At 46.2% G+C, this 18,115-nt stretch overlaps 1 protein-coding gene across 2 annotated transcripts in view; it reads right to left on the bottom strand.

Annotated features, from left to right (window-relative positions):
* CERS5 (ceramide synthase 5) overlaps window positions 1–18,115 on the bottom strand; it is an 88,166-nt gene that overhangs the window by 43,252 nt on the left and 26,799 nt on the right. For both annotated transcript variants that reach the window (XM_044286945.1, XM_044286946.1), the window contains exon 2: window positions 6,642–6,747. In XM_044286945.1, the coding sequence (XP_044142880.1) occupies window positions 6,642–6,747 (106 nt within the window). The remainder of the gene's footprint in view (window positions 1–6,641; window positions 6,748–18,115) is intronic.

The raw sequence follows: 18,115 nt of genomic DNA, 5'->3' as shown, positions 1-18,115 counted from the left end.
AGCTTCACACTGCTCAACCCAACCTCCTGCTAATAAGTGTTGACAGGAAGAAACATGTCACAAGCAGTACGCATGGGGGTGAACAGGGTGAAGCTGCATCACCTAAGAATATACTGAGAATCTGGGACCCTGACCTATCACTTGTTGCCCTTAGAGTAGAGCGGTGTGAGGAGATGCCACCTCGTATATCTCTGCAACGCCTCGGGCATGCTGGGAAAGTAGGCTGCATTATGGAAACCAAATCAGAGTGGAAGAACTTGGAACCAAGATGCCAGACAACCAAGTACAGGCAATAAGAGTATGATCTGTGGAGGTACGACCTCTGGAACCTCATGAGAACCCTGATCATGAGAAAGGGTCATTTCTGCCCGCCTATGACTGGCGAAGAAGTCTGAAACGCGAGAGGCCACTCTATCTCCATGGGACTGCCGAAGAAAGACCCCCACAGTCCTTGCTTATCTTCCAAGAGTTAGAACATGCCGTAAGTTCATGTTACTAAGTCTGTAGCCAATCACTGGCACCAGCAATGACATGCTAACATCACCACTGACGGTTGTGATTGGCTGCAGCAGTCATGCTGATTTACGGCACATCCACGAAAATAAAAAGACCGACAGGTACCACTGGAGAATCAGCACTGGAGAAGCAAGGAATTTAGTAAATCAATTCGTGGCTCTTCTAATGCACAAACACAAGGCAGTATGATGGATTAGGATCAGCAAGTCATTCACAATGAACCCTGTTGAGAGACTAGGGTGCCGCTTGCTCAGTTCCCACATCACCTCCCCTAAAATAATCTATAATTTCATGAGCTTGATCGTCAAAAAGAAGACAGACATTCACGTAGTAATCTGTAATAGACCCATTAAAGCGGATGCACCACAAGCACATTTCACTCTCAACACCCCCCCCCCCCAACCCAATAAATATGCATTACATAAGTATTTAGGCAACTATTACCTGTTCTGTCTTTATTACTAGTCACTTCATCACTATAAGGACCATGATGCTAACGCAGCCCTATGGGTGGGAAGCAGTGCTGGAACGTATGACCGCTGCTCTGCTAGCACAGACTGTATTTTCCCTTCAGCTTATGTATGTACTGCGCTCCACCCGCCCTTGCTGAGCAGTGCGGAGATCCCAGCATGTCCTATAATGTGAAGGGCACATCTCTTCCAAAGCTACCACCACTAGAGACTGGAAAAACCTGCACTTGGGCAAAATAAATAAGTGCTTATCCAGGAGGACAAAAGCAGACTGTCTATTGCCAGCTATTGACAATAGGGATGAGCAAGAAAGGGACTTAATAGCGGCGCTGCTTCAAAGCAAGACCCCAAACGGAAATAGATTATGAATCCTTCATTTGCTGGATGACAACACGTTTCGGGACTACACTAGTCCCTTCGTCAGGTTGATTGCAACTTAACTGACATGACATGTTATAACTGACCTGAAGAAGGGACCAGTGCAGTCCTGTAATGCATCATACAGCAAATAAGCCATCATCATCTTTTTCCATTTGGAGTTTTGCTTTGACGCACCACCGCTAGCATGTCCCTTTCTTACTCATTCCTATTGTCAATCTTCTGGTCCCAACCCTTGAATCCGGCAGGACAGCGAGCAGCAGCCAGCGCTAAAAGCTGTTGTGCCCTGAGCCCAACCATAGAGGTGAGCAGATATCTCACCTTAGTTCATCTTATTTCACTGATGGTCTTGCTTCTATATTCACACCTACCCTGCAGGACTCCCTAGGCCTACTTGGTAGTCACCATGAGGAGAAACATTATTACCCGAAACCCATAAAAAATTATTTTGGTTTTGGCATACATTACCAAGTCATGTTCCAAGTGCCAGATGTTGACTTGAAGGGGTTATGTCATCTGAGACAATGGGGGCATATCGTTATAGCCACACTGCTAGGACCCGCACCTATATTGAGAACGGAGTGGGCCAAAGTGGTGACTGGAGGACTCTAGTCCGGCCATCACCAAGCGCTTTCCCCATAGAAGTGAATGGGAGCCGGCCACTGCTCCCATTCACTTCTATGGGCCCGACAGATATAGCAGAGCCAGCGCTTGGCTATTTTCAGAGGCCCCCAAAAAAAATTATGGAGGGAGGCTCTATTTAGGAGATTAGGTGCGGGTCCCACACCTATCAGACAATAGGGGCATATCCTAGCGATATGATCCCATTGCCTCAAGATGAGACAACCCATTTAAAAGGAGGCCATCCAAGCAGACCCAGCTTCCTTACAATCCCTTTTCCCAGGGGGCATTACCTGGCCAATAAGACTCCCTTCACAACCTTCGAGGCTTCGACAAGCAGAAACTTTACTTTCCCAGATCCACTTGGGCAAGACACAGCAGACGGACATTTACATTGGAATTACATCTAAAATACAGGGGGCAACTTTAAATGGCCACGAGATGAGTAACTGTCCACAAGCATCTTTAACAATGACTACAACTGCAAACACGACCGTACCATTTGCTATTGAATTAGATAGGACTATAATAGATCAGCAATCCTTTTTAACCAGCACTGAAATATGATCAATCACGTCCAGATATTGTGTGACACAGTCCTATTCACCGGAGGACAAAGCCACAAGGTCTTATGAGATGTATGACAATGAGCACACCTGTCCATCAGACAGGGCCAAGGAATACGACACCAACTCCTCTAAAGGACAGGACCAGTATACGGCCTGCCTTATATATGGAGAGAACAAACAAGAGATGAATGTCGGCTCTCTGCTTAGAGAAGAGTCCGTCCTCAGGGACTGCAATGGCTAATGGGGGTCACGTAACCGGTCAGTCTCCTCAATCCCAATGAAATTGAAGGGATTTTCCAGCTAATATCTAAAGTTCATGACCAGCTTTACTTCATAGAACACAAGTGTACGTTTCGAACCCTTCAAACATGTGTTTGCATTTTGCACATCGAATTAGAGCAAATGACAATGGTCTAGTGGTCTATATCAGAGATGTAAGCAAATGAGGCTCTTTATCCCAACAGCTCAGGGCCTGTTCAGACCGCAGCGATGTTGCAAGAATCTGGATCAAACTGGTTTTAATGGGATCAGACTATTAAAAAATTTTCTAGGTAGAACATCCCAGCGGACGCCGCCGTTCTCAATCCTGATGGAACCCATTAATATCAATGATCTCTTAGGATGCGGCTTCCATCTACTAAATGAAAACAGGCTGCAAGTGGAAAAGTTCCCTTACATATAAAACAAGAAAGAAAGCAGTGGGGGAGAGAGAAGAATACTACACAAGTCAGTGTTGTGATTCCACCTTACCCCATCATTATTTTTTTCAGATTTTATTTATTTTATGCACTTATATAGCGCTGACATATTCTGCAGCGCTTTACAGACATTATCACTTACTGTTCCCAATGGGGCTCACAATCTAAGTTCCCCATCACTATGTCTTTGGGTTGTGGGAGGAAACCCACACAAACACGGGGAGAACATTCAAACTCCATGCAGATGTTGTCCTTGGTCGGATTCAAACCTAGGACAGCAGTGCTAACCACTGCCTCGGGATATTAAAGTACAAGGAGCGAGGCACACAGCAATAAATTTTACGGTCTGCCAGGACCAAGGCAGAGCGTTATCTCCTTGTACCATGATATTCTGTCGTTTCACAAAACCCGGTCATCAATGAACGTGAACTCTGCCCCTCGGTGTTGGCTCCGGGGTGGATGACCGATCAGAGCCTTGGTGGTAATCTGGCCATACATGCAAGATCTAATGTGTACGGGGAAGCACGACACTCACCATTAGACAAACTTATATTCTTTTATTAGCTCCATAACATGTACAAATCACGAGTATAGCACGATACACACAGGGTGGCCGACAGCCGTTTCACGTACATAGACTGCAAGCTTGTCTAATGGCGAGTGCCGTGCTTCTTCTATACCTGGAATATTTTGGAGAGTCTTCTGTTTGGCACTGAGCACCAACGGACATTGTGGAACCACAAGTCTCAGGAGATGACCCTGGTCGGTGAGCGGTAGCGCAGTCTTTATACCTTAAAAGGATTTTCTGGATAGGTTATCGGTATCTGATGGGTTGGGGTCCGACACACGGGACCCACGCCAGCACTCTCAGTACCGCCGCAGCTTTCCCTAAGCCATGTGAGGTCATGTGCATTGGTCACATGGCCTAGGCGCAGCTCAGCCCCATTGAACTGGGCTGAGCTGTAATACCAAGCACAGCCACTGTCAAATGGTTGGCGCTGTGCTTGGTGAGAAGGGAGAAGGCCGTGGCGCCACTGCAAGTACCGATGCATTCTGAAACAGTGATTGATGGGGGTCCAGGGTGTTGGAGGACAGAAAACTCAGAAAACTCCTTTAATACTGGAGTAATATGTACGGGGTCAACCTGACAGTAGCTCTGTCTCAGGAGTGTTGCATTTTCAACTTGTCCTTTGTTCTTCTGGAGATAAGCAGCCGCTATAGCTGATAACTTCGTGCTCCCTACTGCAGTAAAGATGCACACTCTCCTGCTTATTTGTGATATGCAGACTAGGTGACTACTTGACTAGTATAAGTGTGGCTGTAAAGACAAGAGAGAGTGTCAGGACGGCGGCCAGGTCTCCCTCTAAGGGGCGGTGCATCACAGATGTTGTCCCCACTCAGGACAAGTTTGCTACTGGATCATAGGGAGAATTGTGCAGCCATCAGCCGCTCATCCTCTCTATCCCCTCTCTGCACAGTTCTCTCTATGATCTGTGCAGCCATGAGTCGCTCATCCTCTCTATCCCCTCTCTGCACAGTTCTCTCTATGATCTGTGCAGCCATGAGTCGCTCATCCTCTCTATCCCCTCTCTGCACAGTTCTCCCTATGATCTGTGCAGCCATGAGTCGCTCATCCTCTCTATCCCCTCTCTGCACAGTTCTCCCTATGATCTGTGCAGCCATCAGCCGCTCATCCTCTCTATTTCCTCTCTGCACAGTTCTCCCTATGATCTGTGCAGCCATGAGTCGCTCATCCTCTCTATCCCCTCTCTGCACAGTTCTCCCTATGATCTGTGCAGCCATGAGTCGCTCATTCTCTCTATCCCCTCTCTGCACAGTTCTCCCTATGATCTGTGCAGCCATCAGCCGCTCATTCTCTCTATCCCCTCTCTGCACAGTTCTCCCTATGATCTGTGCAGCCATCAGCCGCTCATCCTCTCTATCCCCTCTCTGCACAGTTCTCCCTATGATCTGTGCAGCCATCAGCCGCTCATTCTCTCTATCCCCTCTCTGCACAGTTCTCCCTATGATCTGTGCAGCCATCAGCCGCTCATCCTCTCTATCCCCTCTCTGCACAGTTCTCCCTATGATCTGTGCAGCCATGAGTCGCTCATCCTCTCTATCCCCTCTCTGCACAGTTCTCTCTATGATCTGTGCAGCCAATCATCAGCCGCCCATCCTCTCTATCCCCTCCTTGCACTCATCTCTATAATTAGTGCAGGGAGGAGACAGGTTACAGCCTCCAGTTAGATCATGGATAACACCGGACCCAAGGAATTCAACATTAATCATTCCCCCTTCTTGCACCAGGAACCCTTAAAGGGGTTGTCCAGTTTCAAAAGGAACTTCACAACTCAGGGTCTCAACCTCTAAGACAATACATCATTACTTACCTGACAGATCCCATGCCACTTCTCCCAGCAGGGCTCTGTTTTACTGGCTGCAGAGGTGGCGTCACGATGACAACACATCATGACCGCTGCAGCTAATCACTGGCCTCAGCTGTGCACTTAAAAAGTTAAGTGGTTGGCTGCAGCAGTCACACGTCAACGTGACGTCTTTGCTGCAGCCGGGAAAAAAGAGCCTTGCCCGGAGAACTAGAGCAGTGGCGGAGAATCTTTCTTACAAACACCCAAGTTGTCTGGCTCCCTGTTGAAACTTCACAACTCTTAATTGCTGACTAACCCCTTCACTGCTCCCAAAACCCCCAGGGAAGCTGGAATTAACCCCTCACTGCCATAAAACACCTGGCATACAGACATTAACCCCTTCCCTAGCCGGGAACCCTAAGGATCTTTATACAAACCCTTTCACTGCCCAAAACGTCTAAAAAGATTTTTTTTAACCCTTTGACTGTCATAGTCCACCAGATATATTGCCATTAACCCTTTTCTCCGATCACAAGGAATGCTGACATTAACGCCTATACTGCCCAGGACCACCAGAGACACAGACATTAAACCCTTCACTGCCATGGACCAACAGGGATGTAGATGATAACCATCACTGTGCTGTTAAGTACCATTTGCCTGGATGTGATGCGGTCCTGTATATCTGGCAGGTTTGATAGCTAATTATTAGGGTGTTGCACATTACTATTTAGTTAATATGAATCCGTTTTGCCCAACACATAGGAAGCAGTGTTGGGCTCCATAACTGGGCAGCTCACTAGATTTCCTCAGGAAAGGTCGTTAATATTAGATTGACGGGGGAGAGGGTGATTGCCGACACCCCAGGCAATCAGCTGTTCGTATAAGCGCTGCTTTCTCTTCAAACAGCTAACTGGCAGGGGTGCTGGGAGTCGTCCACCCTGGTCCATCTGATATTGATACCCTATCCTGAGGTCATCAATATAGAGATGCAGGACAGAGCAATGTAAAGTCACTGACCTTTGTGATGGAAATGAAGACTTTTTCTAGGATGGCATTGGGCTGTGCTCTTCTTGGTCCACTGTCCTGCAGGCCCAGTCGTAGTGCACAGGGCTTAGCAATAAATCTAGAAAAGACCAGAAAATCTAATGAGATATCAATATTCAACCAAAGCATGACTGCTTTACAGGGTATAGCTACACTGCAAATCCCAAGACTCCCATTCAGGGGACGTCCACAAGTCAGAATTAAACCCGACATGCACTTTACAAGTGACTCATTAGCCTCATTGTCATTTAGTGAAGCCAATCCATGGCTTCTATGTGAGGAATCTGAGTGCTCATTCTGCTCACAGATTTTTTCCACAGCAAAGTGAACATATGAATGGGGTGTAAAATACACTGTTCATTTGCACTGGATACACAATGATTGCAGATAAGGATTTATCTGCAGAATCCGTACTTAAAGGGGATATCCCATGACAAATGTAAAAAATGAAAATCAGGCATCATATCAGTCTCTTTCTAACAAAGCTAGAACCAGCCCTGCACCTCACATGGATCCAGAGATCTCCACATTCATTGCTCTGCTAGATTTATATCAAGATGACAGCTCAAGGGGAGTGTCTTTACTATTGCAGCTCAGTGGGCGTGTCCATGCTCTCCCTATCACAGCTCAGTGGGCGTGACAATTCTGCTGAAGCTCTCTCCCTATAACAGCTCAAGAGAAGGTTGAAGGATGAAACTGAGCATATGCAGCCATCTCAGTGAGCAGGTCAAAGTAATCAGATGCTTGTGCTGGTTTGAAAACTGTAGAATATTTTTGGTGGGACAACCCCTTTAAAAAGGTTTTCCAGTATTAACAATGCAGCTGTATGGGGATAAGCGATCCTTCATACTGTGAATGAGATCGCTGCAGGTAAGTGCAGTGGTCTCCTTCACTAAGCCAACTGTTGGGAAGGAACACTTCCTTCCCCACAAACGGCTGTATATCGGAGCACTTAAATCAGTCACTATGCTCAGGATAGGTTATTAATATCAAACCAGTGGGGGTCTAACTGACAGCAACTAGGTCATCAATATTTTACATTAGGAAAATCCCTTTAAATCTTGAACGTGTGAACATGCCATCCAGTGTATGTGTCAAGTACTAAGTAAGGCTAGTATTAAACCTGCAGATCAGGCAGTGATCTCCTCCACGGTATGAGGAGCGGCGATCGTTATGTCATCCCTATACAGAATCACTGTTTGCCGGCAGCAGGCACAATCTGCAGCCGGCAAGCGATTATTTTTAAACCCGCTTAAAAAGGTTGCGACTACCCCATGATCATTCATCAGGCAATCAGCGACACTATTACACAGGGCGGTACATCGCTAGCGAGTATTCCTATGAACGCTTGTCAGCGATTATCTGCCTGACAATGGCCTGGCGGAATACTGCCTTAAAGGGGTTCTCCAGGAATTAAAAAAATGAAAATACTTAATTATTTTATAATATATTCACAAATACATTGCATTACGTAGAATGGCTTGTTTTGTCTAAGGAGCAATCATTAGGAGAAATAAAATGGCCGCCGTCCTATTAGTACACACACAACCTGTCCTAATCACACAGCAGGACAAGTTACTTCACAGCACTTAGGTTATCAACTGCTTCATCCTCCTCTCTGCTCTGCTTGTCAGGAATCATGATCCTGAATACAGGTGAATCTCTGTGGGAATGGAGATGATAAGGAGACATGAGATGAGGGTGAGATGTGGCTAATTAGCAGCAGCACTTGTATGCAGTCTCCATTACCCCAGTCTGTCCTGTCCGTCCTCTCTGTACTTCATGTCTCCTCATGAACTAAATTTCCCAGAGATTCAGCTAAAGTTCTTATCACCTGTATTCAGAATCATAATCCCTGACAAGTAGAGAGGAGGAGGATGAGGCAGCTCTTTACCTTCGTGTTGTAAAGTAACTTGAGCTCATGTGTGAACTAATGGGACAGCGGCCATTTTGTTTCCCCTTATGATTGCCCCCCAGACAAAACGAGCCATTATAAATAATGAAAGGTATTTGAGACTATATTTAGAATAAAGCAATATTTAAGTATTTTCATTTTCTTAATTCCCGGAGAACTCCTTTAATGGAGCACACTCTTAGCAATATGCTCCATTATATAATGATAATCTGTAATAACTATACATTAAAGAAAGTGATTTAATGACTTCCATTACATAAACTGAGAGTGATTGTGTGATTATAAAAGATATTATGTGGCATATTATGTTTTTTCCTCTCTCTGTAGTATTAGGATGAGGCTTCGCAGTGATCAAAATATTACTGCAAATTTTGTCACCTACAAACATGTTTTAAACTGATTATATAGCTCTGTGGGAGGCAGATATATAACACTGATGGTACCTGGCTTTAGCTTTTTCATAGTCTCCAAAGTGCCCAAAAAAGTTTTAAAGCTATGCAAATTACCTATTGCAAGTGCCCAGTGCTCCCCGCCTTACTTGTGCCCGAATCCTCCCCTCTTTATCGTCTGGCCAGCCCTGTATCCTTGCGGCGTCATTTTCGTCTCCATTCATAATCCAGCGCCTGTGCAGTACATTGCCCACTGTTGACAGAGGCATACTGATATGCAGTGCGCATGCGCCGGTTACTGGTTACTTAACACAGGCCCTGATTTATCATACCTTCGCTCCAGAATTCCGGCATTAAATAGTTGCATAATAGGGCTTTTGCAACTTTTTTGCACAAAATGTATGCAATTGCACAAAATGTGCAACTTTTAACACTCGCTTGCGCAAAATTTTGCGATTTTTTGCATTTCTACACCTCTCACTCCAGTTTTGTAATATGGGTGGGAAAGTGGGTGTGGTTAGTTATGTTAATGAGTTTCACTCCAGATTTATCATTGAGACTTTTTTTTAAAAGTCTCACTCCAGGAGGAGGGTGGAGTAGGAGAACTGGAGTAGCTTCTCTAGACAGAAGTGTTGGGTTTAAGGACAAGCCAAATTTATCAGACAACCTGTGACATTTGATAAATGTGGCACAAAGTACAACACAGACTCAAGCAAAACTGACTTCAAATATTCTCCTCATGATAAATTCCCCCCACAGTGTTTGACACATTTACTGAGCCTTTAAATGGATTGTCTTCCAAGTTTTTTTTTTTTTTCAGTAACTGCCCACCCAGGAGGACCTGTGAAGAGAAGTAGGATACTTGCCAGCTCCCAGACGCTCACTTCTGGCTCAGGGGGTCTACTGCCGTCTTCACTGCACTTCGGTCCCTGCATGAAACTTTTGACATGCATGGGGGGCCCATAACCAATGACTGGCCATAGTGGTGATGTGTCCCCAAGCAGGACAGTGAAGACAGCTGAGAATCGGGGAGCAGTTAAAGGAAATCCTTCACCTCTGGCAAGCCCCAATAAGTAGCGTAATACATGTATGAAACACATTCCCCCAATGATAGTCACCCCCATTACCGTCACTGAGCGGCTGCAAATCAGCCATGAAATGTGTGAAGGACTCCTGTGCATGCGCACATAATGGAGAGGACTCCAAAAGAAGTCCTCTCTATGCATTCATCGCCTGGTTTGTGGGTTCATAGCAGGAGGATGGGGGCAAGTACTTATGTGGAGTCAAGTACAGCAGAACCCCTGCTGCTCATAGGATTTGCCGGAGGTGACAGAATAGGTTTAATTGCAATCGTCACCAGGATCTTAGGGCCCAGTCACATGACTGTAGGTGATTCGTGCCCATATTGCAGACCGCAAACAGCGGGTCTGCAATATATGGGCACCAGCCGTGTGAATCCAGTTATCACGGTAACCCGTTGATTTGAACGGGTCCGCAATCCGCAAGATATTGCGCAGTGTGGAACGGAGGCACGGATCTGAAGCCCATGGAAGCACTACGAAGCACTTCCGTGTGCATTCGGGTCCATGCCACCACGCTGCAAAAGATAGGACATGCCCTATCTTCTGCCATATATTGCAGATCGCAGACTCATTCAAGTCAACGGGTCCGCATAAAGCTGCATGGTTTCTGGGCAGATCATCGATTACAGATCCCGATCTGCTGCACCTGTAGGCTGAGTTCACACGGGCGTGACGGATTAGTTCCGAATGTGTTCAGGGTGCGTTCAGTGAAACTCGCACTATTTTGCAAGCAAGTTCAGTCAGTTTTGTCTGCGATTGCGTTCAGTTTTTTCCGCGCGGGTGCAATGCGATTTGATGCGTTTTTCACGCGCGTGATAAAAAACTGAAGGTTTACAAACAACATCTCTTAGCAACCATCAGTGAAAAACGCATCGCACCTGCACTTGCATTTTTCACGCAGCCCCATTCACTTCTATGAGGCCAGGGCTGCGTGAAAAACGCTGAATATAGAACATGCTGCGATTTTAACGCAACGCAGAATTGATGCGTGAAAAACAACGCTCATGTACACAGACCCATTGAAATGAATGGGTCAGGATTCCGTGCGGGTGCAATGCGTTCACCTCCCGCAAATGCACCCGCGCGGAAATCTCGCCTGTGTGAACTCAGCCTTAGACGGGCAGATTGTTAGGAATTAAAAGTTTCTGCCAGAATATTGAGCATCTTTAGACTATTATCAGAAGTAATACATCAGTAGTACAAAAAAATAATAAAAAAACTATACTCCGCTCATTCAAGCTGTGCTGAAATACACTGTCAATAAGCACAGGAGTTCACTCCATTATGCTAGCGCCGCACAGACTGCGCATTTAAGTGCACATTTTATTGCGGACAGCAGGGGAACAGGGGGTAATAAGAAAACTAAAAAAAGAGCAATCTGGAGCCTTTATTTGCCGTAGTACTCGTGTATCACTGCAGAAAATCCAGAATCGCTGCGACTGCCTTTCAGTATGCTTCCCTGAAAGCTGCCGCTGGGTTGGGTTATATATAAAAAAAGGGGTTGTCCAACTTCTGTCTTGAGATGCTCCTACGCTTTCTATGCCATCCTTTTCTTGGAGTAAGTATGCTACAATTTTTGCAACTTTTTTTTTTTTAAATTGTATATCTGGCGTATGCCCACCTTCCAAAGTTGGACTGAGTGGATAAAAATGCAAACGGTCTCAAAATTTATTAGCAAATAGACAGAGTCACAAAGCCCGATTCTGCAAGTTTTTGAAGCAAGAATTGTGGAGTGCGAGGCTCGATAAATCCCCTGTATGGGTACCACAGTAGAAAAATAGGGGGACCAGTAAGTGTCCCTGCAGACTGAGCTGTGTTCAATCTGTGTAGTTCTTGTTACTAAACCTACTCCCCTTTACTTACAGCCTGTCACTGAGCAGGTCGCTGCAGAGTCTTCTTATTAACCCTTCACAAGCCAGTATGGAAGGCAACTTGCCTCGGATACAAAGACCTCTAATAACCATGTCACAGATGCCAGCATTGACCACATATAACCACTGGTAAAGCTGGCAGGACAGGTGCAGACAGCGTAAAACCTATGCAGATTATTTCACCGGACTGTACCTCCTATAGCCCCCCTCTCCCCTAGCAGCTCAAGCAGAAATTTCACATCCATGTGTCCATCCCTGAGCCTCTTGGTAAAGGCCTCCAGAAACCAGCACACATCACACTGGCACGCACTAAGCTCCTACCTTCCTTTGGGGGTATTTGCTATTTGTTCACCTGCTTTAGGTTTCATGCACACGACTATATCCACGCCGCATTTTTCTACTAGAACCGGCTATTTTTGTCCGCAAAATGGGCAAGTTGGACATGTTCAATAATTTGTGGAACAGCCACGCAGATGTGGACAACACAAGGAGGACGCCCGTGTACTGTCTGCATATTCTGCACACCCATAGTAAAGAACGGGTCCATGTGTGATCTGTAAAAAATCCAACTACGGTGGTGTGCATTTGTGCGCAGAGCCCATGGTGAACGTGGGCTGAATCCACAGACGGCAGGAGATTACTTCCATGTGGATTTGCCGATTGTGCCAAGAAAGGACATGTCCCTTATTGATGCCGAAACCAGTTTTCCTGGAGTGTAATATTTATGGCCTGTTCTCAGAAAAGGTCGTCGATATCTGACTGCTCGGGGTCTAAGGCTGGGTTCACACCTGAGCGTTTTACAGCGCGTTCCTACGCGCTGTAAAACGCTCAACAAGGAGAAACCAATGATTCCCTATGGGAATGGTTCACACTTGGGCGTTTTACAGCGCGTACGATCGCGCTGGAAAACGCCCGACGCTCCAAAAAGTACATGAGCGACTTTTGGGGCGTTTGTGGCCATAGGACACTGTAGTGAATCACACAAACGCGCGTCAAACGCGCGTTTACTATTACAAAAACGCGCATAAAAATGCGCGTCAAAAACGTGCGTAAAACGCGCGTTTGCGCAACGCTCAAGTGTGAACCCAGCCTAAGGCCTTATGCACACAAACGTATTTTCTTTCCGTGGCTGTTCCGTTTTTTTTTTTGTGGCCCGTATGCGGAACCATTCACTTTAACGGGTCCGCCAAAACAATGGAAGCTACTCTGTGAGCATTCCACATGTACGTATTTCCATTCGGCAAAAAAATAGAACATGTGCTATTATTTCCCGCATTACGGACAAGGATAGGACTGTTCTATTAGGGGCCAGAGGTTCCGTTCTGCAAAATACGGAATGCACACGGATGTCATACGTATTTTTTGCAGACCACAAAATACATACTTTAGTGTGCAAGAGGCCTAAGGCTACTTTCACACTAGCGTTTTTCTTTTCTGGCCCAGAGTTCTGTCTTGGGGGCTCTATACCGGAAAAGAACTGATTAGTTTTATCCCCATGCATTCTGAATGGAGAGAAATCCGTTCAGGATGCATCAGGATGTCTTCAGTTCAGTCACGGAATGGCTGTTTTGGATGGAGGAAATACCGCAGGTGGTATTATTTCCGTCCAAAATTCCGGATCAGTTGCCAGAATGCCAGATCCAGCATTAATTTACATTGAAATGTATTAGTGCCGGATCCAGTATTAAATATATCGCAATGCTGGATCGATCCTTCCGGTGTGCGTATGCGCAGACCGGTAAAAATGTGAAAAAATATATATAACAGATCCGTTTCTCCGGATGACATCCTGATCCATTCTTGCAATGCATTTGTGACACCGATCCGCATTCGGATCAGTCTACAAATGCTGTCCGTTTGCATGCAGATTGCCAGATCCAGCAGACAGTTCCTGCAACGGAACTGCTTGCCGGATCACTCTGCCGCAAGTGTGAAAGTAGCCTAACAGTCAGCATCCCCCCACAGCATCGTACGCTATATACAGCGGTTGTGCTTGGTATTGCAGCCCAGGCCCATTCAGTTGGATTTCTCCTGCGGATGCAGCATATTTTTCCTGAAAAATCCACTGTGTAAACATGACCTAACAGTTTTTAAAACCAACCACCCTCAATAAATATACATAACACTGAGAAAATTGGAAACACAAACTTCCAGACCAGGAAACCCGCCAAACACTTAGGCCCCTTTCACATGAGCGAATTTTCCACGCGGGTGCAATGCGTGATGCAAACGCATTGCACCCGCACTCAATGCCAACCCATTCATTTCAATGGGTCTGTGTACATGAGCGTTGTTTTTCATGTATCACTTGTGCGTTGCGTGAAAATCGCAGCATGAGCCTAAGCAAATGGCCTAAGGATAAGCCAGATCAAACCAAAAACGGCTGCAAAAATCAGACCGAAATGGGTTGGTTTTATGGCCCCAAAACTGCAGGGATTGCAACGCTAGTGTGAAAGTACCCTAAGCTGCGTTTTTTTCTCTGCAGCATGGCAATGAGATTTCCGACATCTCACCCACTTTGCTTGCACTGTAAACGCTGCAGATTTTCCGCACAAAATAAGAATCCGCAGCTTTTACGCCACATGTCGCCGCACCCTTAAAGAGCATCTGTCGGCAGGATCAACTCTACTACACCAGACACACTGTCTGATAGGGGAGATTCTGCTGATTAAAAATTTACGCCTGTGTTGTGAAGCAGCTGTAGCGTTACTTATGCAAGTGAGGACGAATTTTTCACAATTCTTTTTTCTGGCAATGCTTTTTTTTCTAATGACATCTGATTTTGTAAGAGCATTAGGACGCTAACTGCATAATCGCATATGTGTTGTAGGGAAAAAGTGTATACAGTACATGCACCAGTAATGGGAGGGTGCAGCCACCTGGAGTGGGATTGGTGGATGGGATCAGCGCAGTGATAGGAGGAAAGCCTACAGACAAGGTGCAGGTCCCTGTAATCAGGTGGCGGAACCCTTTCCGTCACCGCTCCCCCGAACCACAGCCAATTACCGAGCTCATGAGGAGCTGGGATCTGCCAGCTGTCCCTGGAATTAGGCCCTTCTTCTGCAGGATGCACTCTTCAAAGTCTGGTGCCACCTACACAGGAGGCAACCATAAAACAGTAGAACCGCAGCACTCTCTTGTCTCTATATCAGTGTTTCCCAACCAGTGTGCCTCCAGCTGTTGCAAAACTACAACTCCCAGCATGCCCGCATAGCCAAAGGCTGTGCGGGCATGCTGGGAGTTGTAGTTTTGCAACAGCTGGAGGCACACTGGTTGGGAAACACTGCTCTATATATCCTTTATTCCATCAAATTCATGCGACGTTTCAACCTGAGCGGTCTTTTTCAAGCAACTGACAATAGATCATTACCAGGCTTCTAGGAGGAGCTACCACACACGTCATCACAAATCAAAAACAATCTTAAAACAGCATAGGGTAAGGCATCCTTTCAAAATTAGCACTTACTTTGGTACACCTGGTGGAGTACTGGTGGGGATATATGGCTATCAAATTCCAGGCGTCATGTCAATGTGGCAGTGTTCCCTTAGCTCCTGTGTATATGCGCAGGCGTGCGTAGCTAGATGCGCGCCCAAAAACTTTGAATATCGGCATCCCCTGGTTCCCAGGGCGCCGGCGCGTCAAAGCGGGACCCGCGCTTGCGCATAAACGTGTTTGATGTGCCCAGGCAAACCAGGTCAAAAGCCCACGCAGGCGCACCTGTTCACTGCTGTCCATAGTCCTGTTGCGCAAGCGCTTGGTAGGGAGCTCACGCAGGCGTACAAGTGTACTGTCGGCTAGTATACCCCCATTTGCTGCTACACTTACTATACCGTTACCTACACAGGAGGAGAGTAATGGCAGCTACACTTTCATTCGCCAAACAGGCCACACGCTTGAATTCAGTTTGTACTGAGTGAAAAAAGATAAAAATAAAACCGCCTTTTTTTTTCTCTCCCTTTTCTAGAGAAAAGTCCTATCCTTGTCCACAAAACAGATAAGAATAGGACATGTTCTAATTTCTTCTGGAGCCACGGAACAGACTTACGGATGCGGACAGCACACGGTGTACTGTCTGCATCTTTTGAGGCCCTATTGAAATGAATGGGTCCACATACAATTTGCAAAAAACAGCTTGGATGTGGACCAAAACTATGGCCGTGTGCATGACGCCTTAATCGAATTAAATCCGACTGAAGGGGTGTGGCCTAGCTCCTCAGATTTCCAGTGCTGGCCACACTAGGGCTGAAACGATTTATCGATGTAATTGAGTCAAAAAAAAAAAAAAATATATATAAAAAAAAAAAATATATAAAAAAAAAAAATCAAATGACCATGGAAGGCGAGTGCAGTGAAGCCTCTCACTCACCACTCTGTGGCCTCCCAACTCGGGGAGGGGAGTGGGAGACATGGCAATTGGGCTGGCAATGTATGGCATGGAGGGGCATACCTTAGATATACATTCCGGCAGAAGAACTGCCTGCAGGAGTATACCGTATTGGGTATAGCCGGATACAACCAGCTAGCTCTCATTGACTATAGTGTGGTCCAAGGCCATCATACATGCTGAGTATCGTCCAAAACCCAGCTTGAATGCTGTAACAAGGCCGGACCCCGTCACAGTCAATCGCTGCCGCAGCTGGCAGATGATCCAGCTATACCCGATATGGTACATTCTGGCTGTTCTTCTGACAGAATGTATATTGCAGCTGTGAAAGAAGCCTTATGTGTGTGCAATTATGTGCTATACCACTGTAAGAAAGAAAAAACATTTTTTTATAAAGCAATACGTTAATTTAAGAAGGTTTTTCCTATTAGAGTACTCGATTAATCATAAAAATAAATCGGTAGAATACTCGATTACTAATCGTTTGCTGCAGCCCTAGGCCCCCACCACCACTGAACCCCTCACTTGCATAAAGATCGGAAGTCTTTATTCTTGGGAACACTTCAAACTATTTTCACCAGACAAATCATTTTAAATCAGCTGGATCACTCCAACCAGACAATAGGCCTGGATTAATGGGGTTGATCCTGCTGACAGGTGCACTTTAAAGGGAGTCCGTCACCAACCTGACCGGTTTTAAACCGATCACATCGTTCAGTGGGACACAGACATGACACAGATGGTACCTTTTTTTCATTTTTCAGATCATCCAAATCGCTCAAAAAGTAGTTTTTATGATATACTAATGAGCGCCGCAAGTGCGCAGGGGCGGAGAGTTTGCCGAAAGTGCCCAAGTTCCCCTGTCTACCTCTGCCCCTCAGTAAACTCCGGCCAGTCCTGTGGCTCTGTGACATCACATGTCCCTATAGGCCGTTCGTGCATCGATGCTGGGCAGTGTTCTGCCCCATACGCAGCGCGCATGCGCCACTTTCATGCCAGTAACTTGTGCACTGCATATATCTGTGCCTCTGCCCACAGTGGGCAGAACACTGCGCATGCCCGGGCCCAGCAGCTATGCGCGAACGGCCTAAAGGGACATATAATGTCACAAAGCCACAGGCCTGGCCGGAGTTTACTGAGGGGCAGAGGTAGACACTTGGGCACTTTCAGCAAACTCTCCGCCCCTGGGCACTTGCGAGGGCTCATTAGAATATCATAAAAACTACTTTTTCGGTGATCTGGATGATCTGAAAAACAAAAAGGTACCATCTGTGTCATGTCTTTGTGTCCCACTGAACTATGTGATCGGTTTAAAACCGGTCTGGTTGGTGACAGAGTCCCCTTTAAAAGGGTTTTCCGAGATTTTTTTTTTTAACTGATGATCTATCGTCTGGATAGGTCATCAGTATCTGACCCCCACTGATCAGCTGTCTGAGAAGGAATCGGCGCTCACAGTAGTGCCACGGCCTTTTTGCACCATTTTCAATGGGGCCGAGCTGCGCATAGGCCATGTGACCGATGAACGTGATATCACGTGGCCTAGGCGCAGCTCAGCCTCATTGCAGTGAATGGGGCTGAGCTAAGATACCAAGTAGGGATGAGCGAATCGACTTCGGATGAAACACCCGAAGTCGATTCGCATAAAACCTCATTCCAATACTGTACGGAGCGAGCGCTGAGCCAAAACCTGGCTCCGAGACTTCGTGTAATAACTTAATAAATTGATTTCTACTGTAAAAAAAACATTTCCTGAACTCTGGTTTGGTTCTTAAGTGGTACCGAATCAATTTGTGAAGTAATAACTT

The sequence above is a fragment of the Bufo gargarizans genome, chromosome 3, assembly GCF_014858855.1.
Source record: "Bufo gargarizans isolate SCDJY-AF-19 chromosome 3, ASM1485885v1, whole genome shotgun sequence".
NCBI classification, from domain to species: domain Eukaryota; kingdom Metazoa; phylum Chordata; class Amphibia; order Anura; family Bufonidae; genus Bufo; species Bufo gargarizans.
Note: the sequence above shows the minus strand (reverse complement) of the source record. Positions and strands in the feature narration are given on the sequence as shown.